A 24,442-nucleotide genomic window follows, 5' to 3' on the forward strand; every position below is an offset into this window, starting at 1 on the left:
CCATAAGAGACTCTTAATCTCAGGAAACAAATTGAGGGTTGCTGGAGAGGAGGGGGGTGGGGGAACGGGGGGGGGGGGGGCTGGGTGACAGACATTGGGGAGGGTCTGTGTTGTGGTGGGCGCTGTGTATTGTGTAAGACTGATGCATCACAGACCTGTACCCCTGAAACAAATAATACATTATATGTTAATTTAAATTAATAAAAAATAATTTTAAAAAACAATGGTTTTGTTTTCCTACAGGTGCACTTCTTAAAAGAGGGATGTGGAGACGACAACGTATGTAACAGCAACCTTAAACTAGAATATAAATTTTGTACCCGAGAAGGAAATCAAGACAAATTTTCTTACTTACCAATGTAAGGATCGCTTTGTCGTCCTCGCAAAAATGACTGGCTTTGCATTGGGTTCCTGAAAACGTACTGAAGACTTTGTCTTTTGTGTGTGTGTGTGTGTGTGTGTTTTATAGTCAAAAAGGTGTACCAGAACTAGTTCTAAAAGACCAGAAGGACATTGCTTTAGAAATAACAGTGACAAACAGCCCTTCCGATCCGAGGGACCCCGCGAAGGACGGCGACGACGCGCACGAAGCTAAGCTCGTGGCCGCTTTCCCGGACACACTGACTTACTCGGCCTACAGAGAACTGAGGGCTTTCCCTGTGAGTGCTGTTCCAGCAGCTGGGAGGAAACCCGCAGCCCTGGGCGGCAAGGGAGTGGCGGGTGATCCCGTGTTTTTCTGTTGCAGGAGAAGCAGCTGAGCTGTGTTGCCAATCAGAACGGCTCGCAAGCGGACTGTGAGCTTGGAAATCCTTTCAAAAGAAATTCCAGTGTAGGTGATGCCTTCACAATTCTGTCTTGTGCTGCGTTTCATGCCATGACAGGGTCGACTTGCTTGGTCTGTGTTAACGTCTATTTCTATTTTTCAGGTGACTTTTTATTTGATTTTAAGCACAACTGAGGTCACCTTTGACACCACAGATCTGGATATTAATCTGAAGTTGGAAACGTAAGAATTACTTCAACCTTTCCATCCAGAATTATTTCATGAAAACACAGCCAATGAATTGGCTCTGCTGTGACTCATAAAAGAAGTGTAATTGTAATGAGAAAACTGACTGTTAAAATGAAACCCTATTGTTTCCTTTTCATTTTCAGAACAAGCAATCAAGATAATTTGGCTTCAATTACAGCTACAGCAAAAGTGGTTATTGAACTCCTTTTATCGGTCTCTGGGTAAGTGTTTGTGTTTAGCATAACAAATCAGTGTTTAAAAGAACCGTTTACAATCCTCGCTAAAACTGGTGTTTTCTAATTTAACAGAGTTGCTAAACCTTCCCAGGTGTATTTCGGAGGTACAGTTGTTGGTGAGCAAGCTATGAAATCTGAAGATGAGGTGGGAAGTTTAATAGAGTATGAGTTCAGGGTAAGTTGCAGTGGTTGGTCTTTTTATTGTATATGCCAAAAGCGAACATATACTATATACGGTAATATATGTAATATAATTTTAATAAATGTGGATATGTAACTTTAATATGGAATATCAACATTAGTAAAAATAAGCATGATAAATCCTCAGTTAAAAGTGAGTTCAGCACTGTTTGAACCACATACTGGCTTACAGTCAAAGTTTTGTCCTTCAGAATGGAGAACACAACTATCACTCAACATAGGACTTCGTTCAAAATCCAGTTTTGTCTGGTCATTTTCTTATTAGAGTTTTGATGTGTAAGTGGTGTAGACACAAAGGAATCCCCCACCCCTGGCCCTCCCCAGAATCTGTCTGTAAAACACAAGTAATTGATACCTGGCTTTAAAATGTGTTAGGATTTATTTCTTCCCCCGGGAGGTCCTCTCTCACACGTGTGGATAGTGCTCCCGCATGCTTTACAAGCCCAGTGCCAGTGAGGAACGCTTGTGCTTGCTCTGAAGGGTCTCTAAGCAAGGATCACAGTGACTCGAAGGCCAGTTGGGGGAACGTAAGTGCGTGGTACGAGGTGGCTTACCACCCGTCCGGGGGTTCGGGTCTCGTGGCTCAGCGCAGCCAAGACAGCACAGTGGCCGTGGTTGAGGCGGGGTCTGAGGTGGCAGGGATGCGCCACCCTGGACTCCAGCAGGGCGAGGGGCTGAGTTCTGCCCGGTGTGTCTCCGAGCGTTGCAGACACAGCTGTGACAGGTGGCGGTGGCGGCGAGGACGCCTGCGCAGGTGTGGCTGCAGGAGGCGACTGTGGGTCCCACAGCAGTCCTGCCACACACACAGCACTCGCTCCTCATTTGGCTTCTGATGCAGGAAGCTGCTCTGTTCCCGGCTTGGACTCCTGATTCATGGCCATCAGAATGGTTTCCCAGGCTCTCAGGTGCTGCCCGAGCCCCCCTCCCCTTGGAGTAGGAGCAGAGGCAGGCTTCCCAGAAGCAAGTTGCTGGTGCCCTGCCGTTGTATAGAGCCCTCTGCGGGGCCAGGCGGCTACCGAGCGCTTCACAGACACCTGTAGCTTCCCGGAGCATGTTGCGAGCGTGGTGTATCTAACACAGATTCTCCTGCACACAGTGGTTCCTGGGTTGAACGGGCAATCATTTCTCTTTTACCTATTCTAGGCCTCTGTCTCTATTTTGGACACCCTGTCTATCTCTAGTCCATTTTGGAGCCTGTACTTTCATTGTAGGATTATGCCAGATACTTTCACTCTTTTTCCTTGGCCACTAGGAGCTGCTACTTAATTTTATAGTGAGAGAATGACACTGAGATATATATTATTTTCTAACAGGTAATTAACTTGGGTAAACCTCTTAAAAACCTTGGCACAGCCACCTTGAATATCCAGTGGCCAAAAGAAATCAGCAATGGCAAATGGTTGCTTTATTTGGTGAAGGTAGAATCCAAAGGATTGGAAAAGCTAGATTGTGAGCCACGAAGTGAAATAAACTTCCTGAACCTAAAGGTATGTTGACTTACCCAATGTTTCTATAGGGTAAATAAGGGAAGGGAACTTTTGTGGGGAAAAATCCTTCCTTTCCTTAGAAAAGTCACATAGTGGCGTGCTGAGTTCTTCTGATTCGCTATCGTGATGGCACATCAGCCCAGGGGGATTCAGTGCTTGTTGAAGGAAATGATGTTTTCTGGAGTTTTAGGACCCAGTATGACCTATAAACAGGACTGGGGTGGGCCAGTCTGTGTTCACTCCTAATAGAACCAAACTCATTACAAAAGATATTGGCACTTTGGCAAGAGACCTTCAAAGCTTTCATTCTTATTTAATTTTTTTAAAGATTTATTTATTTGACAGAGAGAAAGAGCAAGCACACAGAGGGAGAGGGGGAAGCAGACGCCCCTCTGAGCAGGGAGCCTCATGCAGCCCCTGGGATCATGACCTGAGCTCAAGGCAGACACCTCACCGACTGAGCCACCCAGGTGGCTTTTTTTTTTTTTTAAATAGTAAATATTTATGAGGTGTTGATTGTGTCTCAGGCACTGTGCTAAGCATTTTATTTGCTTTTTCTCATTTTATTCTCTTGGTAGTCCTTTGAGGTGTTTTTCTTATTCCTACCATTTCACAGATGAGAAAATTGAGATTCGGAGAGATTGACGTTTTAAGAATCACTCAGCAGTTCAAGAGGCATTCAGGCTCAGCTCTGCCTGTTTTCAAAGCCTGTACTCGTAACTGCTCTGTGCGGCTGTGCACAGACATTACTGGTTCCTCAACTTTGTAAAACAAGATGGCCCAGGACTCTTAATCCTGTCTTAAGGAAAATGCTATTTTAAACTTCTCACGTGCATTAGTTTTCAGTACTCTGAATAAGTCACATACTAGTTCTTTCGCTTTTTTCCATTCGTTGGTGTCATTTATTCAAAATGTGCTGACTTTTTACCATGCACTGGTTACCGAGCTGGGTGCTAGGGACATAGGGATGAGGTGGTACGTGACCTCGGGAAGCTCAGTTTGTTGAGGAGACAGAAGAACAAAGAAAGGCCGCTTTCTCTTCGCCTGAGTTTTAAAGTCAGCATGGGAATAAACTACCTGAATCAATAAACTTGCGATGAGATTGGAACATTTGTGGATTTTACACTTAAATTATTTCTGTGCCTTTGGCGACAGGAGATGGGGAAATATTAACTGCTGATTATGTGAATTTGGCATCACTTGGGAGGGAGTGCTCAAGGGGTCTAGGCAGTAGTGACCATACATTAAGGAAAAATGTTTTGGATATAATTTCTTTTCAGGAGTTTCACAACTCAAGAAGGAAACGGGAAATTGCTGAAAAACAGACAGATGATAGCAGAAAATTTTCTTTATTTGCTGAAAGAAAATATCAGACCCTTGTAAGTATTTTTCAGCAGTTGTGAATAGCAGGAGGGTCTTCCCCACACTGTTGGATTTTAACCACCACGCTTGTCTCCGCAGAACTGCAGCACGAACGTGAACTGCGTGAACATAAGCTGTCCGCTGCGAGGCCTGGACAGCAAGGCCTCTGTCATTCTGCGCTCGAGGTTATGGAACAGCACGTTTCTAGAGGTTTGGCCCTGCCGCGAGGCTGTCCCTGGAAGTCATTTGCTATCTCTTAGGACGTTTCTCACTTCCTTAACGCATCTGCTAACTTTGTCTCCAAACAGGAATATTCCAAAATGAACTACTTGGACATTCTCATGCGGGCTTCCATCGACGTAGCTGCCGCCGCCGAGAACATCAAGCTGCCAAACGCAGGCACTCAGGTGAGCGGTCACTCTGCCTTCACGGAGTCCCCCCCACAGCCTGAGGACGCGCGACCTTGGCAGTCCTTCCCCTCACAACGCCGTTACCCCCATTAAGAAGTCCGATGATACCCTAAGGTGCTGCCCCTCCAAGCTGTATTTTAATAGAATCACTGGAAAAAGAAGTATGTCTCGGGTCCCCTCGTTCTGCAGTGTACAGGGTTGACACAGGGATAGAACAGGGGCACCTCCCACCTCTGTAGAAACCCCAGGTCATAAACTGTTCCCGGTGCTGTAGCCACTGCTGGAGTGTCCCCAGTGATGGTAACCACCACTTTATGGAGTGGCTCATGCGTGTGTGGCCAGCTGTAGTTGTCAGAAAAGATCTCTGTATATATGAATCCAGAGTTGAGTCTTACAAAACCAAGTCGCTGGTTATGCCCCTTGGAACAAGCCCGAAATAAGCTCACTCTCTTAGCCACGTAGCAGCCTTTGGAATAACTGAGGGGAACTGGCATGGCCCTTGGACAGGTCTCTCACTGTGTTCAGAGCACAGCCTCCAGCTCTTCAGTTAGCTGTGGGCCAGGCCCTCTCCTTCCTGGGCTGGCCCCAGTCAGGCAGCGTGACTCCGGGACGGGCAGAGCGCAGACGCGTGGTCTGCCTAGTTCAGCTCACGCCGCGGCCCTCACTGCTGTCCGTCAGCCTAAGACTTGGTTTTTCAGTGCACATGGAAGACTGTGTTTGTACTTCCAGCAGCTACCGTTGTGTGTTTCTGTTCTGCTGAAACTTCAAGTGTTGTCAGTAGGAGTGTTGTCAAGCTGTAGCTCCCATAGCCCATCCTTGAGCAACTTTAAAAATCTAAATGCGTGCCTTTAAATGTATCCTCACATTTTAGGTGGTTTGCTTGTGGTCCGTCGTTTCAGTTCACAGAGTAGTTCAGAGTCTTGATCATTTGCCCTCTCTTAGCTTTCTATTCCTGCAAGCTTCATCTTTTTCCAAGCTGAGAAGCACAGCTTCTGTGTCCTCATCCAGGCAACTGAGAAAAGTACTGGATAGAACTGGGAGCAGTGGCTGTGGGGGCGCGCTGGGAAGGGTTCCTTGTGAGGGTCTGGGTGCTCTCGCGATATAACTGCCTGCATGTCTCGAGATATAATGCTGCATGTCATGGGCCAGAATGTTTTGCAAAAGAGACTGAATGGAGAAAAAGACTGTGACTTACCTTTCTCCAGCTGATCTACTGACGGGCCTACGGAAGTGTTTTGGCGTCGGTCCTTTGAGCCAGCTGAAAGTGCAGTGAGCCCCCCGAGCACTGGTTTCTGAGTACAGTGATCCCTGGCTGTTAAAATCTATCATCCAACCTAGAAGACATTTGTCTGGGGCAAATGCTAAACCGGACAGGATGCTGGGACAAGGGTTAAAAATCAGGACTGTCCCAGACTCACAGGACATCCGGTCACCCTGGCCTTAGATAATCTCTGCATGCTACTCCGGCCAACCTTTCTGCCCCCTACCAATAAGGCAGCACAAGGGACTGTCAGCTGAGCACAACCTCCCTGAAGGTCTCTGCCCCTTTGACTGGAGGCAGCTGCTATCACTTTCTGTAACTTGCAACCAGTAACCTGGAGAATCACTGAGTTTTTAGAGCTGGGAAAAGAACACACAATTTGGAGGGAAGGGGCAGACGATGATGCATTAGTAAAATGTCTGCGGCCTACTAGACATTTTATTTGTGCGTAGTCAGTCATGTAAACCTCAGAATGACAAGGCAGATGTACTCTTTTCCAAAAGAAGCAGGCACAGCAGGGGATGCCAGTTGGGGTCCTGAATTGAGACCTGTAAAACGGTCTGGTTTCAGGGCTCCTGTTCTTAACTCTGTAGCAGTCGCTCCCCATTAGGTCCCCAGATCTCAAATTCAGATGTGAAAACAATCCAAGGAAGGTTGTCTCTCCCTCAGGGTCACAGGACTGACTGGCAGGCTATGGGGGGGGGGGGGGAAGACCAGATGTTGGGCTCACAAGCCCTCATCAGGTGTTCTTGTTGCTGGAAGATGATGGAACTGGGGTGCTGGTACCCGGTCTAGCGCTGGGTCACAAATGAAAGTGAGGTTCTCTGGGGCATTTCATGTTAGGGCTTGGAGAATTCACACATGCTAATAGGAATTGGAATCTCTGCTGTGATCCTCCCTGGTTTAATAATTGGTAGATACATGAATGGATTAATGGCTTGTATCTAGAGTGCATTTATTTTGAAAACAGAGACGTTTTCTTATGTCTAGTTTTCTGGTACCTCTTCTCTTGACTCTGACTTCTGAGCGACAACAGCTCCCATGTCCTATCTACAGGTTTCTTTAGTTTAAAGTGTACTTTTTCTGGGCCTAAAAATTTAAGCTTTATTCAAGTGTTAAGATGCTTTCCTTTTTTATTCCCTCACTTACTGTGGGTTTCAGTTTTATCTTTATCTTGCTTCATCTGTCCTTTACAGCCTGAAGATCATTTTTCTTTGGAGATAGACACAGAGGAGATGGGGTAATTCAGTCTTGTCTTTTGGTCTTCACATTAAAACTTCTCCTTGCTCTTACTCTTATCCTGGCTTTAAAAAGGAAGAAAAAAAATTTTTTTAGTTTCCTTTATAACCCAAACAATTTTAAGAGTTCTGTGTTCACTTCTCAATACAACACTTTTAACACATTGTTAGAACAAAGTCCAAGAGAGCTGGTCACCTAACTGAACTAGATAAAATGGTCACATTTTAGTATCCATGAAATTTACAAGCAGTTTACAAGCACTTATTAAGGACACACTGTGTGCCTTCCCTGCACAAATGCTAGAGAAGCAAAAGTTTAATAAGATACACCGTGCTGTCACCTTGCCCCCAAGGACGTACCGTATGCTGCCCTATGCTAGATAGGGAAGCAAAGTTAAGTGCTACAGGACAGGCTAATTAGTTGTTTCGTTTCGGTTCAGAGTAGGCAAGCTTACTGGTCTCTCACCATTCTTCCCACTTCCTGGATGCCCCTGTGCTAGACCCAGTAATCTCAAGAAGGGGTTGTTCTAGCTTAAAGCTGGGGTGCCTGTTGGGGGAAGGGAGGCGAAGGGAAGTGAGCCATGGGGCACCCCCCCTTCCCCCGGGGGCTGGCTGGCAGTTTGAGCGAAACCTCACCGAGAGCATAACAGGAAACATAGCTGATAAAGGTGTTAGAGTCGGTATAGCAGACTGAAAACTGATTTCTCTGCTCTTCAATGTTCCAAGAAAAGCAGTTCTCTTGCTTTAAAGTATATTCTGTAAGTCAGATGAGTCTGAGAAGCTGTTTTCTAGTATATGTAGAAAGGGAAGTATTTTAGTGGAGAGATTTTTTTTTTTAATTGAAGCACAATGTAGATAGACATGGAAGCATTTTTAGGCAGCATCCGGAGTTCAATATTAATCGAGTACTTGACTGAAAACACTTCTCAGAGCTTGAATACTCGCACTTTTTGTTTGCCCTTCACTTTACATTCTCTTGCGTCAGAGATACCAGAAACTTCAACCTGGAAGCTGTCTAATCTGTTTATGAAATCATATTTGTAGCAAACACCAGGTCTTCTAGGAGCTTTGAAAAATAGTCTCCTGGCACCACGGAAATCCACTGGAATCCTAAACATAACCAAGTTGTTGGAAATTGCCAGAAGCAACTTTTCAGGTTTCCGAGTAAACACGACTTCTATTTAGTTGGTATCTGCCAGCTATTAAATGTCTAGAGCTTAGGCTTCTTGTCAGCTGCTGCTTACCGCTCTAAGCCACCTCTGAAAGGGTCTCCTTTGTTAAATACATCGTCGAAGAACACGCACCAGACCATTTCAGGAAATTCTGTGCATGAGGGTCCTTAGTTGGACATCCTCAGGAAAAGTTAAAATGATGTCAGTGATGCAGCTCTGTCCCTATTTTTATATTTCACAACATCTTTAATATCCAAGTGGGGAATATAGGCTAACTGAACATAAAACGGTCCTTTTATTTCCACTACTGAAAACGAAAAGGGAAGTGATCGTTCTCAACAAGATACCAGGTTATACAGATGAAACAAGAATGGATGTGTATTGATGATTGGTGAAACTTGGTGATGAAAAAAAAATGCTTTAATTATATAATTTTCTCTATTTTGCTTCAATACAAAAGTTTTAAAAAGATGACTTAGCAAAAGAATAACTTTGTCAAAACACAGTTGAGCATTTTCCATGTTCTGGAAAAAGATCTCACATCAAAAGGGCATCTCATTCATCCATAGGCTGCATTGTTCAAAATGCATCTGGAAGCAGAATTAGAATGATGAAGTCCTGGTATTCTCAACCCCCTTACAATGGTGTTTTCTTTTACGCCCCATAGATTCGTGTGACCGTGTTTCCCTCAAAGACTGTGGCTCAGTATTCAGGAATACCCTGGTGGATCATCCTAGTGGCTATACTCGCTGGGATTTTGATGCTCGCTCTCTTAGTGTTTCTACTGTGGAAGGTAAGTCCTATTTGGCATTTGAGTTCTAATGACCTAAACTTTATTTCATGTTTTTTTTGAAAGAATGACTTAACACTGATAATCTGTACATTGCTTTGTAATGCTTCCCTTTTCCCAATATTTTATTATATCTGTTTAGTACCTTATATTTAAAAGTATATTATTTGTATATTATAAGGAGTTTCTTAAATAAATTTTAGTGTTTTCCACATAATGTAGCATGTTGGCAAATAATTTAAAAAACGTTACTACTTTAGCATTTTCTTCATCTAAAATTCTGAATCTAAGCCAAATTGTTGGATATTGCATTAATCTGAGCCTGTGTCCCTTTTAATTTCAACCTCTGTAAAGAACTGTCCGTGGTAGCCATTGGGGCTTGTGATAGTTGCAGCTAGATTTTGAGCAGAAAAGCATGAAATTAATAACTCCATTGCAAGGGCGCCCTTGTTGCCTCTATCAAACATGAGGAAGGCCTGGGTTTAATGGGATGTCCTTCATTAGAATTTGGTCCTGCAAATAAAATTAGTATCTTCTCCTTGATTTCTACCAGTAAATAGTCTACGTTGTAAAAATGTGTGTATGAGATGGATATATACTTTTGTTGCCAAAGATTATGACCCATAGAGTTTGGATTATTCTAAGTGACTAATGGAGGTTGATAGTTCCTTAGCAACAATTACAAACTGCAGAAAACTCTGAAAGCTAAAAGCTCATGGTGACTTGGTTGGCAGTAAAACTTGACATGTGAAGAGAAGCTATTTATATTCTTTTATTTAATGGTTCTGTTATGAAACTCATGTTTTGATTAGAGTGGCATTATGTATATAGCATATTACTTTTCTAAAATGCCAAAATTCTAGATTTCCATACCTTTCTGGTCCAGAGGATTTTGGATTAAATGATTATGAACCTCTACCAACAATCTCTAGGATCAAACCATCTTTATCTTTTCCCTTAGATTCAAGAGTATAATTGCCAAGGATTCAGGATATTGTCACTTTCAAATACTGGACATTTCTTTTTTGCATTATTTTTCCAAGTAACTTCCTTTTGCCAGTCTGAGATAATTTTCTCATGTCTTCCAAATGTGTGATTTGGAGCCTGGTGACTGCTAGCGCCAAGACGCCTCCCTGCATTGGATATTAGCCAGTCCTACCTCTGAGGTTCACTTCAGGCACTGGGTTTCTCCGGTCAGCACAGCCAGCCATAGGACATGCTCTGAAAATTAGTTTCGTATCAAGAACTGAATCTGAAGTTTGATATTTGAGGATGGCCTTCGGGTGCTTTCTGGAGGAGGTCACAAGGCCAGTCTTCTTCGGAGCAGGTCTTATTGGCACTCTTTAATGGCAGTGGGCTAAGCGTTAAGAAACCCAAGCTGCATAGTTTTAGGCAAATCATTTCCTCTCCCAGGGGCACTGGTTTGCTTGAGCTCTTTAGGAAGTGGATTGGGTACTGTATGGTGACTAACATAATATAATAAAAAATCATTAAAAAAATAAAATGGTAATCTGTAAAAAAAAAAAAAAAAAAAAAAGTGGATTGGACTATGTGATCTCATGGGTTGTTTGTAGCTCTAGAGTATCCAGACCTCACAAGTGAGCTCTAATCAGACAACCACTATAACCCTACATGAAGACCATGTTTATTACTTTATTGATACTCTTCTTTCTGAAAATGAACTATTTGTTTTCGTGTATTAAAATCATAGAACTTAGGGGCCAGAAAGAACTCGAGTTCAGGGGCCTTTAAACTGGGTTTTGCACATCCACACTGGGGCCAAGATTAAGGTAGGTGGTGCAGCGGGGGCCAATACCCCACGTCAGCCAGAGTCGTTCTGATGTTATTTGCTTTAAATACCAGGATATTGCCTAGGGTTGTGTTTGGAGGTAAAGAGAAAAGTCCTTCAGGCTGGTCCAGTCACCTTCATTCAGCCAACAAGGATGCTCACGCCTAGGGATATTAAGACTGTTGCCGAGCTGGAAGCAAGACGAGCTTGGTTCCTGGTTCATTCCTTCGCCCTACTCTACTTACGGGCCTGTGTTATTGAAAGCTGACTGGGTGTGTTACTGTGTAGTAAACGGAGAGAGGCACAAGCAGATACCAAGATAAAGGGTTTAGATCAGTGCCGCCCAGTAAAACTTTTTGTGATAATGGAGGGGTTCTGAAGCTGCACTCTCCAGTGAGACACACGTGGCTAATGAGCAGGTGGAATGTGGCTGTTGCAACTAAGGTATTTTTAATTGAAATCTTAATACCCACATGTAGTTAGCAGTTACCGTACTGTACAAAACAGATCTAGATTTTTACCTTAATGAGTTGCCAGACTAGGAAGCAGAGTTTTGCAGGAGGGCAGATGTATTTGGCCAAGCTATATTTCAAAGGGCAGTTCCATAGCCTTATGAACAAGTAAATAGAAAAAGTCCTCTCTCATTGAGTGAAGGAAATTATAGTAAAAAGTGGAACTAAACTTCTGTGTTGATTTACAGTGACCTAACCCGAGGAGCACAGGTTCCTATCACTTAAGGGTTACCTGGTGGTTCAGAATTTGGGAAAACGACAGCAATCATTCTTTCGTGATGATGTATTCAAATTTATATTGTGATTTATCCACAATCCAAAGGCCTCAAGTTGATGTAGTTGTTCTATAAAACTTACTGTGAAAGGCAGAAAAATGCAGTATCTATTTTATTTGCATTTGTGCTAAATCTTGGCGAACTTCTTTGTCGCAGTAAACTGCAGAAGTCAGTCTTTTGCCTATTTTAGAGTTCATATTCTCCTGCATGAAGAAACCACCCAAAGGTATAATCAGATGGGTATATAATTTTCCTTTTAGGATGATTTTTTTGTCCTCAGGATTTCGGTTACAGATAGAAAAACCAATTAGCTAATTAATGTCATCCATATAAGTACTTGACCAGAGACACATGGTAATCAAGTTGGTTTGGCTGCTGTCACAGTGTAACATAGTGTGGTGGCTGTTCACTTCTGGTTGATCCATAAGTGGTCTCTGTAACAAGCTAGAAATAGAAAACAGGTTACAATCTGAGATTTTTCTTTTGTTTAGCTCTTATACACAAAACTGTAAAACTGACTCAATACCTTGCTTCCTTATAGTGTGGTTTCTTCAAGAGAAATAAGAAAGATCATTATGATGCCACCTATCACAAGGCTGAGATCCATGCTCAGCCATCTGATAAAGAGAGGCTTACTTCTGATGCATAGTATTGATCTCCTTCTGTAATTGGTAATTGATCAATGTTTTTTAATTGCTAGCTGTGGGACCTGCTATGGTTGTGGTGGCTAACTTTAAGAGCGACAGCTTGCTGTGTGTGTCCCATTAACAGATGTTTCCAAATGTCCACACTGGCTTGCCTTGCTTGGATTTATTTTATTTCACTTGAAAGCTCAGGGTTTGTTTTTTTAGAAATGCACAAAGAATCTTTTGTTGCAGGTGAGTTACTTTTGTGTTGTTAAACATCATCCCCAGCAATGAAGATGATTGGAATTGATGTGCACACAAAAGGAGGCACCAGCCCTCCCTAGTAGCCCAGTTTGCCATGTGTTGTCGATCCAGTCTGTAGCATCCCATTTGGAATTTCAAAGATGAGTAAGAAATCATTGCAGATTTCTTCTCCACTTTGGGATTTCCCACAGATAGAAGCTTGTGTTGACTGCCTAATTAACCTGTTGCATGTTGGAAACACTGTGTTTCTCTTGAAGAGAAGGCTTTCTCACTACTGTCCTTTTTGATCTTGCTATAAAATGGGGAAGGCTTGGAATGCTTTTATTGTTGCTCAGAAATTGTTTTATGCTAGCTAAGCATGCAGCTTCCTCTTCCTGCATATCTACTACAGGTCAAAGACCATTACAACAAACTATGACTGTTGACCTGGTGGACATGATGGCCAATTGTAGATGGTTCTTTACCAAAGTGACCTTCATTATACAAAATTTGAATGTAAAAATGCTCTGGACAGTTACTGTTTCAATATGTTGTAATGGAGTTTGACTTTGTTTCATGTTCCCAGAGATTTTATTCAACTTTGGGTCTTCGTTGATTTTAAGTTCGTGTTCTGCCTCTCTTGTTTGTAAATCCACGGAAACAGGAATTGGTGTTAATTCCTGTTTCCATTTCTGTGGGCATGAGAGGATGGAATTCCTTCTATAATCCCTTTCCATGGCACTGTCATGGCGAATCCTAGCCTTTCCATTTCAGTTCTACGTACCACCCTTGATTTCCTCCTTTTTAAAAACGAAGCAAGAGCCACATTTTGTAATAGGTATTTTGGCTTTTTGCACAAATTAATAAAGGAGTCCATGTGGAAATGGCCTTAGAACAAAACTTCTTGGTCCATTTTCCCTAATGATTGTGATGACTGAGTCTAAATTTACTTTGCCCCATGACATGTTTATAACCTCATTCAACATAAATGTTCTGTCCCTGTTACATGATACACCTTCACCATTCCAAGTATCTTCCTTATCCTCCTCTTAGCTGCAATTTCAAATCAAAAACACATCTTTTCCATGAAACATATTTTATTCATTTAAAAAATTCAATTTGATTAAAGTTTCCTGATATGTTCTCCAATAAAAATCTACTTTGGATCAGATTGAGTATTTTTTTAAAAAATGAATAAAATATACATTAATAATTTAAGTGTACATGTCTTCTGCAAAAGAAAATATTGGGGTGCTTTGAAATTCAATGTGATACTTTCCTCAAGTTCTTTGCAGTACATGATTCATTTTATTATAGGATATAGTTACTAAATGATTAATGAAACAGCTTAATTTGGAAGCACAATGGGAAATCCAGGCAGTGAACCTACCTTGTAGCTAATGAGAGATGTATACTTAGTCTCAGAGGAGTGAAGACTCTTAAATTGACTCATTTGAACACTGGCATATTCAAATAGTAATCTGTAAAATATTTGTGATTTGATTCAATTTTGTTAGTGGGAGAGGGGCATGAAATTATCTTTAGTTTGTGGCCTTTAAAAAGATGGTTTTTTTAAAATGATGTTCTAATAATCTGAAAATGAGATCTTTTAAAAATAGTGTTATGATTATAAACAATGGAAGCACTCTTCCATAACTCTGAAATGGTTAGTAAAGAGCTAGCTTACCACATTCTTACAAAATGTAAAGACAAGATGGAAAAACGGACTTGACTTCTAGTTTTACAACTGTCTTCTCTTCTGTTTATCCCCCCTGGCTGTAGTGTCTTTTCAACCTACTAGTTCCTTCTTAAAAGAAACCATGTCCTTTTTTCTTTGATCCAAAGGTAGGCGTAGCTGAACAGAAAGCTTAGACGTTCCCATTTTGTGCATTTGCTTTTCCTGCAATACTTAATTTGTTTCTGCTTCTCTCTCCCCTTGGTCAGTGTGGATTCTTTAAGCGCTCTAGGTACGACGATAGCGTTCCCCGATACCATGCTGTGAGGATCCGGAAGGAAGAGCGGGAGATCAAAGATGAAAAATACAACGATAACCTTGAGAAAAAACAGTGGATCACAAGGTGGAATGAAAATGAAAGCTACTCCTAAAAGGGGCTAAAAAAAGCTTCCCAGGACCCAAACTGCTTTCCCAACTCCGACATCTAAGCGGACTTACAAGCCTGCTCAATACCTGAATATTAATTTCAGACGGCACACGGTACGGCTTACAGTTTCCACCGTGGACGCTGTCGTGTAGCCTGAGGCTCTCCAGCCTGCACAGCCAAATTTAAGACTGTGGGAATGGAGTTTTCTTTAACTGCCTTAATTTACTTCCCCGGTTGCCTTTGTTTTCGGTGTGGCTGACTTGCGCGTGCCGGGGAAGGGCCTGCCCCGCGGCGTTCACGCCCCATCCTCCCGCTAGCCTAGCTGCAGCCGGCACCCAGCCACTGTGGGCCGTCCTCACCGCCTCTGCACCCATCCTAGGACTGGACAGCCTGCGAGTGAGCGGCCCCGCGGCACACCATGCCGTCGGGGTAGCTGGATTTCAATTCCAAGTGCTATCTTAAGTGAAATGTGCAATAGGTGATGTTGCCATCCTGCCGTCTTTCCCCGTTTCCTAGATGTGTGACTACTCCTCACACCAAATAACACACAGGTTTCACCCTTCCTGTTCACTAAAACACACAGGTGCAACAGACTTGAATGCTAGTTATACTTCACTTGTATATGGTATTTATTTTTTCCTTTTTTACAAACCATTTTGTCATTGACAGGCCAAAGAGTCTCTAGTTTACCCTTTAAATAATCAGAATTAGAACATGGAGGTCACTGGTTTGAATTTAGTGCAAAAAAAAAAAAAATCCTTTATAAATTATTACATCTCCCTTCATGACAGCCCTCACCCCCTTCCTCCAGACCCAAATGGTTTAAGAAAAGGATTTAACCATAAGATGTTTAATTTTTATCAGACAGTGCATATTTTTGAGTTTAGAGCCTTGTGCAAGATCTGCATTTTGTGCTGTAACTTTCAGGAACTCTTGGAAATAATGGGTTCGTTTGCTGAAATTTGGTGCAGTGTAGGCCCTGCTACAAATACTGTATCATCAGGACTTGAAAGGGTTGATGCCTATGGTGGGTCCAAACGGATCCAGTGTGAGACTACTGAGTATCTGATACCAAAAGTCAGAACGTCGTGGCTTGTACGTTTTTAAATGTTATTGGAATCATTTAATCAGCGAGTCAGTGTTCTGGTTTTTGCTTTGTTTCTTCCCCTATCTATATTCCCCGAAATTACTTTGGGACTGTGCTAAGTACGGTTTTAAATGGTTTGTATTGTAAAAATGAAGTGGCAAAGGAGGAAAACATGCCTATACATTCAAGAGAGAGACACTGATAGGAAATCTGAGTTTTTAAAAATTTACTTCAAAATGTTGTTATATGGGGAATAATAGCAAACAGGTGCTAATTTGTCCAGATCTGGTATAAGCAGCATCTCAATCTTTTAGAACAAAATACAGCTCTGTGTGCCATTGGTGCTTCAGAACTTGGTTTTTCTTTTCAGAAACCGTACACCCTTAAGATACTGAGGACATTATTCTCATTGTACTTGTAAAACTTATCTTTGTGAATGAAAATTCCAAACACTTCTTTGTTTACAAAAATTTCTCTAAAACAGGTCATACCAGTGTTTGAGATCTCGATTTCTTGCTTCGGTAGGTAACTTGTAACCGAATGCACTGGCTTTATAGGTTGCCAAGCAGCTGATTATTTTGAAAGTGTCTATCGACCTTTGTTATAAAAAAAAAAAAAATGTCCTAAAAGAGAGGGAGGAGGTGGAAGGCTAGTTCAACAACAAAGAATGTAGTGGTGTTTACTGTTAAAAACGTCATCTCAAGTCAAGTCACTGGGGTCTGTTTCCATTTGATACATTTTAATACTAACTAGCACTGTAAAATTATGATGAGAAAATACCTGTGGATATTTGTATAAAAGTGTGAAATAAAATTTTTATGAAAGTGTTCATTGCTTAGTGACATAACGTTATATATGTGACAAACTCTAAATAACCTGAACTGCTTTTTTATTTCATGGAGCCAAACTTTGATTGAAGGTTTTCTTTTTTCCTTTGGGCTCTACGGTTCAGTTGATGTCAAAAGAAAATGATCTTGGTTTTATTCAAGATACCTACAAATTGGGAGATGTCATTTAGCAGTGATGCCATGGCGTGAAGAGTAAGCGTTCTTACGGCAAAGTTGCTCTCTTCTTAGGAGATGTTTTGGCTGTGACATTACCGATCACCAAGGACTGATGTGGTAGAACTGGCTGGCCTGAAAATATTTTCTTCACCAAAGGATTTTGTTTAGATGTAAGCAATTTTATGAGCCTTCTCTAGCTGGATTATCACAATCTAATAAATGACAATAAGGCATGTATATAGTGCTCAGATAACAGAGCATGCCCTGGCCTGAATAAATTTCCAATGCAAAATGTATTATCTGCCTAGTAAATTAATAGTTTTCTATTGTACTTGGTATTATATAGTGAATCTTAGTCTTCTTAGTTCTTTAAAGATCAGACAGGTTTTACCACCCCAAGAAATGTGATGGGTACTTTTTAATGACAGACCAGTGTGAACCTTCATTCACAGTCCCATGGACCTACTCAGACTACAATGGGTAATCACCATAACCGTTCAAAGTGTCAGTAGCTGAGCTGTGGCTATGGCATAAATGACCTGGGCTGGACATCATGGCAATGCTTGATAGGATTCTACCCCTTTCTCTCCCTCTTAAAAAATCCTCCAGGAATGCCTAGGAATGACAGTAGTAAACAGGAATATCCTTGGGTCCATTTACAAACACTGACATTTTGTTACTGGTTACAGATCACTTGCCACAATCTCACAATGCGTCATGCCCCTGGGGCTGAGACTGTTCTGGAATATGGGGTAGATACTTGTCCAGACTAGGGAAGTAAGGATAAGATCAAGCCTTCTACCCTAAATGAAAACATCTTCATGAGAACTGATCTCTGGCACACTACCCCATGAAAGGACAATGTGGGAAGACAGACTGGGATGAACAGACTTTTTGTTTTAAAGGAAGGAAAGAGTGAAATGCTCTAGGTGGCTGGGTTTCACAGAAGTACAACCTGAGAAAACAGGAATGTATGAAAGTTGTGATCAGGAGAGGTAACAAAGTAAATGGTTAAAGGCAGTTCCTTAAGACCCAAGTGTAGGGTCTAATCATGGTTCAACCACCGAGGAAAAGGCCAGGCTCAAAGAGATGAAGACAGTGAACTTCAGAATGATTTCAAAACAGCAGCTACCGCAAAAAAGCCAGTAGGCCTCTGTTCTTCCAGTAGTTCCTGCTTATGGTCACAAGGCAAGTAAGTGTTTTCTTATTCTCTGGTACCTTTAAAAAACAGGTTTTGCCGACTCTGAAATGCATCTGGCCCAGCTGTTAGAATGGGGGAGCACTGAGTACCAGTGGCTGAGGCCAGGTCTGCAGAGGTGTTAACAGACCCATCTAGAAGGAAAGTTGTAAAGGGATTTATGGTTAAATCCTTTAAGAGTAAGTGAATTAGAAGACAGAAATAAGGGAAAAAACTGGTCTAGCACAGTACAAGGGTGGACCAGGTGCCACAGTGTGTAACCAAGGAATGGTTAATGAGGACACTGGAATGAAGGAGTCAAGTGCAATTTTTGTTGTCAGCAGAGCTTAAGGGCCTCAGTCATCTCTCTGCCCTCTCCCCAAAGCCATCTCTCAGACTGTTCATGGAAATGGGCAGCGACAGACCCATGTTAGCAGGGGTCAGATAAAATTTTACTATTCATACTTCTAGAACAAAGTCTCAAACTACAGGGATAGCATGTACTGCTTTCATTATCCAGAGCTTAGCACATAAGTACTCAATTCACTAATAACCAGTAGATGATAGATGTGTTTGGTTAAGATCTGTCATTGTGAAGTGTGCCTGGGTGGCTCAGTCGGTTGAGCGTCCGACTCTTGGTTTTGACTCTGATCATGATCTCATGGTCATGAGATCAGCCCTGCTGTCAGGCTCCACGCTCAGCAGGGAGTCTGCTTGAGAGTCTCTCTCCCTCTACCCTCCCCCCATGCTCTCTCTCAAATCTTAAAAAAAGATCCTGCCATTGTGAAAGAGACAGATGTAGTTTAATTGATAGATGAATGGATAAAGAAAATATATATGTTCTATGGAATATTATGCAGCCATAAAAAAGAGATGCTGCAATTTGTGACAACATGGATGGAACTAGAGGGCATAATGCTAAGTGAAATAAGAGAAAGACAAATACCATGTGATTTCACTTAGATGTAGAATATAAAAAAGCAAACAAAGACACATAAACACAAAGAACAAACTGGTGGTTGCCGGGGGGGGGGTGTGGAGAGGAAACAAGAAAATACTGGAGGGGAGCGGGAGGTACAGGCTTTCATTCTTGGAATGTGTAAGTCACAGGGATGAACGATAGCATAGGGAAGATCATCCATGATGTAACAGCATTGTGTGACGACAAATGGCAGCTATACTTGTGTTGAACACGACAATGTATAGAGTTGTCTAATTACTATGTTGTACACCTGTAACTAATGTAACACCATGTGTTAACTGCACCTCAATAAAAAACAAGGGGTGCCTGGCTGGCTCAGTCAGTTAAGTGTCCCGATTTCTTGGTTTCGGCTCCGGTCATGATCCAGGGTTGTGAGATCAAGCCCTGTGTCAGTCTCCGCACTGGGAGTGGAGCCTGCTTAAGATTCTCTCTCCCTCTCTGTCCCTCACCCTCTCTAAAAAAAAAAAACAACAAATCCCAAATTTCTATTACTACAGTCCTCCCACCCCCCCCAACACCTCTTCTATGACCTGTAAGAATGAGAGGGGGTCTTTACAATAGTTCGGTTTTCTTTTGACATAGTCATTTTTTCGTACAACGTGCAGTGGTTTGAGTTCCCTCATTATGTGAAGCTATCTGTAATTCATTCGTTGATTTCCATGTTTGTTAGCTCTAGAGCAGTCTTACTGTACCCTTACTGTACCTGTACTGTACTGTTACAGGCCACGGCCTGTGGAAGGGGACAGAGACGCAGAAGTAATACAGACAGGATTCCTGCTCTTGTGGAGCCTACGTGATAACTAATATTTAATAAAAAAGAAACGGACAGCACAATAGCTAATTTATTTGTAGTTTTAAATATAAAATCCACTGCCATTTATCTATATAGTGATATTACTTATCATATCTTACATAGAAGGGACCAAAAATCATAATTACAATTTGTGAAAAAGTTGTTCCCAAAGAGTGAAATAATGTAATAGTTGCTTTCAGTAGGAATTAATTTGTGTTCTTTTCCTTTATCACCGTGTAATAAAATACTGGAATGCTTAAAAGACTCTAAGAAAGTTCTATATAGAACACTACACCCCAGAACCAAAGAATACTCATTCTGTTCTAATGCCCATGGAACATTCTCAAGAATAGACCATGTTCTGGGTCACAAAACAGGTCTCAACCGATACCAAAAGACTGAAATTATCCCCTGCATATTCTCAGACCACAACGCTCTGAAATTGGAACTCAACCACAGGGAAAAATTTGGAAGAAACTCAAACACTTGGAGACTAAGAACCATCCTGCTCAGGAATGATTCAATAAACCAGGAAATCAAAAATCAATTTTAACAATTTATGGAGACGAATGAGAATGAAAACACAACGGGCCAAAACCTATGGGACACTGCAAAGGCAGTCCGAAGGGGGAAATTCATAGCCATCCAAGCCTCACTCAAAAGAATAGAAAAATCTCAAATGCAGTTTTTATATTCTCACCTCAAGAAGCTGGAATGGCAACAGAGGGACGGGCCTAATCCACTCACAAGGAAGCAGTTGACCAAGAGTAGAGCAGAAATCAATGAATTAGAAACCAGAAGTACAGTAGAGCAGATCAACAGAACTAGAAGCTGGTTCTTTGAGAGAATCAATAAAATTGACAGACCACTGGCAAGACTTATCCAAAAGAATAGAGAAAGGACTCAAATTAATAAAATTATGAATGAAAAAGGACAGGTCACAACCAACACCAATGAAATTGGAAGGATTATTAGAAACTTTTATCAACAGCTTTATGCCAATAAATTAAGCAATCTGGAAGAGATGGAGGACTTCCTGGAAACTTATAAACTACCAAGACTGAAACAGGAAGAAATTGATTTTTTAAAGAGGCCAATTAATTATGAAGAGATTGAGTCAGTGATAAACAACCTTCCAAATAACAAAACTCCAGGACCGGATGCTTTTCCTGGGGAATTCTACCAAACATCCAAAGAAGAATTAATACCTACTCTCCTAAAGCTATTTCAAGAACTAGAAACAGAAGGAAAGCTACCAATCTCATTCTATGAGGCCAATATTACCTTGATCCCCAAACTAGGCAAAGACCCCATCAAAAAGGAGAATTACAGACCGATTTCCCTAATGAATATGGACACCAAAATCCTCAACAAGATCCTGGCTAATAGAATCCAACAGTACATTAAAAGGATTATCCATCATGACCAAGTGGGATTCATCCCTGGGATGCAAGCATGGTTCAACATTCACAAATTGATCAGCGTGATACATCATATCAACAAGAAAAGACTGAGGAACCATATGATCCTCTCAATTGGTGCAGAAAAAGCATTTGACAAAATACAGCATCCTTTCCTGATTAAAACCCTTCAGAGTGTAGGGATAGAGGGTACATTCCTCAATCTCATAAAAACCATCTATGAAAAGCCTACAGCAAATATCATTCTCAATGGGGAAAAGCTGGAAGCCTTTCCCTTAAGATCAGGAACACGACAAGGATGCCCACTCTCGCCACTATTATTCAACATAGTACTAGAAGTCCTTGCAACAGCAATCAGACAACAAGAAGGGATCAAAGGTATCCAAATCGGCAAAGAAGAAGTCAAACTGTCTCTCTTCGCAGATGACATGATACTCTATATGGAAAACCCAAAAGAATCCACCCCCAAACTACTAGAAGTTATAGAGCAATTCAGTAATGTGGCGGGATACAAAATCAATGCTCAGAAATCAGTTGCATTTCTATACACGAATAATGAGACTGAAGAAAGAGAAATTAGGGAATGCACCCCATTTACAATAGCACCAAAAACCATACGTTACCTTGGAATTAACTTAACCAGAGACGTAAAGGGTCTATATTCTAGAAACTAGAAATCACTCTTGAAAGACATTGAAGAAGACACAAAAAGATGGAAAAATATTCCATGCTCATGGATCGGAAGAATTAACATAGTTAAAATGTCCATGCTACCCAGAGCAATCTACACTTTCAATGGTATCCCAATCAAAATACCAATGACATTTTTCAAGGAACTGGAACAAATAGTCCTTAAATTTGTATGGAACCAGAAAAGGCCCCGAATCGCCAAGGAACTGTTGAAAAGGAAAAACAAAGCTGGGGGCATCACAATGCCGGATTTCGAGCTGTACTACAAAGCTGTGATCACAAAGACAGCATGGTGCTGGCACAAAAACAGACACATAGACCAATGGAACAGAATAGAGAACCCAGAAATGGACCCTCGGCTCTTTGGGCAACTAATCTTTGATAAAGCAGGAAAAAACATCCGGTGGGAAAAAGACAGTCTCTTCAATAAATGGCACTGGGAAAACTGGACAGCTACATGCAAAAGAATGAAACTTGACCACTCTCTCACACCCTACACAAAGATAAACTCCAACTGGATGAAAGACCTCGATGTGAGACAGGAATCCATCAAAATCCTAGAGGAGAACATAGGCAGCAACCTCTACGACATCAGCCAACGCAATCTTTTTCATGACACATCTCCAAAGGCAAGAGAAACAGAAGATAAAATGAACTTGTGGGACTTTATCAAGATCAAAAGCTTCTGTACAGCCAAGGAAACAGTCAACAAAACTAAGAGGCAGCCCACGGAATGGGAGAATATATTTGCAAATGATGCTACAGATAAAAGACTGGTATCCAAGATCTACAAAGAACTTCTCAAGCTCAATATGCGAGGAACAAATAAATCATAAAATGGGCAGAAGATATGAACAGACACTTTTCCGATGAGGACATACAAATGGCTAACAGACACATGAAAAAATGTTCAAAATCATTAGGCATCAGGGAAATTCAAATCAAAACCACACTGAGATACCACCTTACGCCAGTTAAAATGGCAAAAACTGACAAGGCAAGAAACAACAATTGCTGGAGAGGATGTGGAGAAAGGGGATCCCTCCTACATTGTTGGTGGGAATGCAAGTTGGTACAGCCACTCTGGAAAACAGTGCGGAGGTCCCTTAAAAAGTTAAAAATTGAGCTACCCTATGACCCAGCCATTGCACTACTGGGTATTTACCCCAAAGATACACACGTAGTGAAGAGAAGGGCCATATGCACCCCAATGTTCATAGCAGCATTGTCCACAATAGCTAAATCGTAGAAGGAGCCGAGATGCCCTTCAACAGATGACTGGATTAAGAAGTTGTGGTCCATATATACAATGGAATATTACTCAGCCATCAGAAAGAACGAGTTCTGAACATTTGCTGCAACATGGACGGCACTGGAGGAGATAATGCTAAGTGAAATAAGTCAAGCAGAGAAAGACAATTATCATATGATTTCTCTCATCTATGGAACATAAGAACTTGGAAGATCAGTAGGGTAAGAAAGAGATAAAGAAAGGGGGGGTAATCAGAAGGGGGAATGAAGCATGAGAGTCTATGGACTCTGAGAAACAAACTGAGGGCTTCAGAGGGGAGGGAAGTGGGGGAATGGGAAAGACTGGTGATGGGTAGTAAGGAGGGCACGTATTGCATGGTGCACTGGGTGTTATACGCAACTAATGAATCATCGAACTTTACATCAGAAACAAGGGATGTACTGTATGGTGACTAACATAATAAAAAAACATTAAAATAAAACAAACAAAATAGACTCTAAGAAAAAATTTTAAACAACAGATGGCACTGTCAAACACAGATGAATCCACTTTAAGCGGCAGAATTTAAAATCTTGCGTTACGATACAAACGGCTAACACAGAAGGTCAGCACCTGATCCTGTGTGGGTGAACCTGCCTCCAGAACCACCCTCAATCCCAGAAAATTTGGAATAGTCCCTCTCAACCTGGGCTGCATATTTGAATTTCTATGGAACATTTAAGAAAAACCCCGCACTGCCTAAACTACATGCCAGACTGACCCCGTCAGAATCTCAGGGTGGGACCCAGGCATCAGTGCTGCTGAAGGATCCCAGGGGACTCCAAGTGCAGCCGAGGCTGACAATTGCTTAAGAGGTCGTTGGAGGGCCTGAATATTTATGGAAAGGGCTCTGCTCTCCATGTGGAAATGCCTCATTCCTGCTTGTGGTGTTTCTAATACACCAGTAACAAGAGCTGAGAAGCCAGAGGCATCTGCCACAGAGAGAGGGCCAAGTGGGCAGGGTGTATAAGAGCACGGCCGGAGTCACACTTCTGAGTGTGAATTAGCTTCACCTCTTAGAATATCAGCTGGTGACTGACTGACATGTTTGTGCCTCAGTTTCCTCATCTGCAAAACAGGATTGATGATTAGAATCTCACAGGTTCTTGTGGAGTAAAGGGGACTCTCTGGAAGTGTTCCTTAAATATTTTTATAATTATGCTTGCTGTATCAGACCATAAGACATTAAGGTAGGAAGGAAGCACAGAACTTTAGTTCTACTGCCTCATTTCACAGACGGGGAGACAGTTTCTTTTAATTCTCACTGGCCTTTTGTCCCAC

General features: G+C 41.8%; 1 protein-coding gene and 1 long non-coding RNA gene across 12 annotated transcripts in view; one reads left to right on the forward strand and one right to left on the reverse strand.

Annotated features, from left to right (window-relative positions):
• Window positions 1-17,103, forward strand: part of ITGA6 (integrin subunit alpha 6) — a 74,377-nt gene extending 57,274 nt beyond the window's left edge. For 2 of the 3 annotated variants that reach the window (XM_045779772.2, XM_045779756.2), the window contains 12 exons: window positions 244-359; window positions 470-659; window positions 746-829; window positions 927-1,006; window positions 1,156-1,233; window positions 1,321-1,423; window positions 2,763-2,936; window positions 4,217-4,315; window positions 4,398-4,508; window positions 4,607-4,705; window positions 9,047-9,172; window positions 14,559-17,103. In XM_045779772.2, coding sequence (XP_045635728.2) covers window positions 244-359; window positions 470-659; window positions 746-829; window positions 927-1,006; window positions 1,156-1,233; window positions 1,321-1,423; window positions 2,763-2,936; window positions 4,217-4,315; window positions 4,398-4,508; window positions 4,607-4,705; window positions 9,047-9,172; window positions 14,559-14,720 — 1,422 coding nt within the window. In that variant the 3' untranslated portion in view covers window positions 14,721-17,103. Of the gene's footprint in view, window positions 1-243; window positions 360-469; window positions 660-745; window positions 830-926; window positions 1,007-1,155; window positions 1,234-1,320; window positions 1,424-2,762; window positions 2,937-4,216; window positions 4,316-4,397; window positions 4,509-4,606; window positions 4,706-9,046; window positions 9,173-12,286; window positions 12,417-14,558 lie in introns of those variants that run through there. The other variant, XM_045779763.2, reaches the window with a different exon arrangement.
• The window catches only part of LOC123783185 (uncharacterized), a 106,691-nt gene that overhangs the window by 9,990 nt on the left and 72,259 nt on the right, over window positions 1-24,442 (reverse strand). For 3 of the 9 annotated variants that reach the window (XR_015724152.1, XR_015724151.1, XR_015724149.1), the window contains exon 2: window positions 7,119-7,273. This is a non-coding gene — a long non-coding RNA (uncharacterized LOC123783185). Of the gene's footprint in view, window positions 1-4,269; window positions 7,274-7,843; window positions 14,096-24,442 lie in introns of those variants that run through there. The other 6 variants (XR_015724145.1, XR_015724150.1, XR_015724147.1 and 3 more) reach the window with 6 other exon arrangements.

Source organism: Ursus americanus, chromosome 1 (assembly GCF_024610735.1).
Source record: "Ursus americanus isolate L20-20 chromosome 1, mUrsAme1.1.p, whole genome shotgun sequence".
NCBI classification, from domain to species: Eukaryota; Metazoa; Chordata; class Mammalia; order Carnivora; family Ursidae; genus Ursus; species Ursus americanus.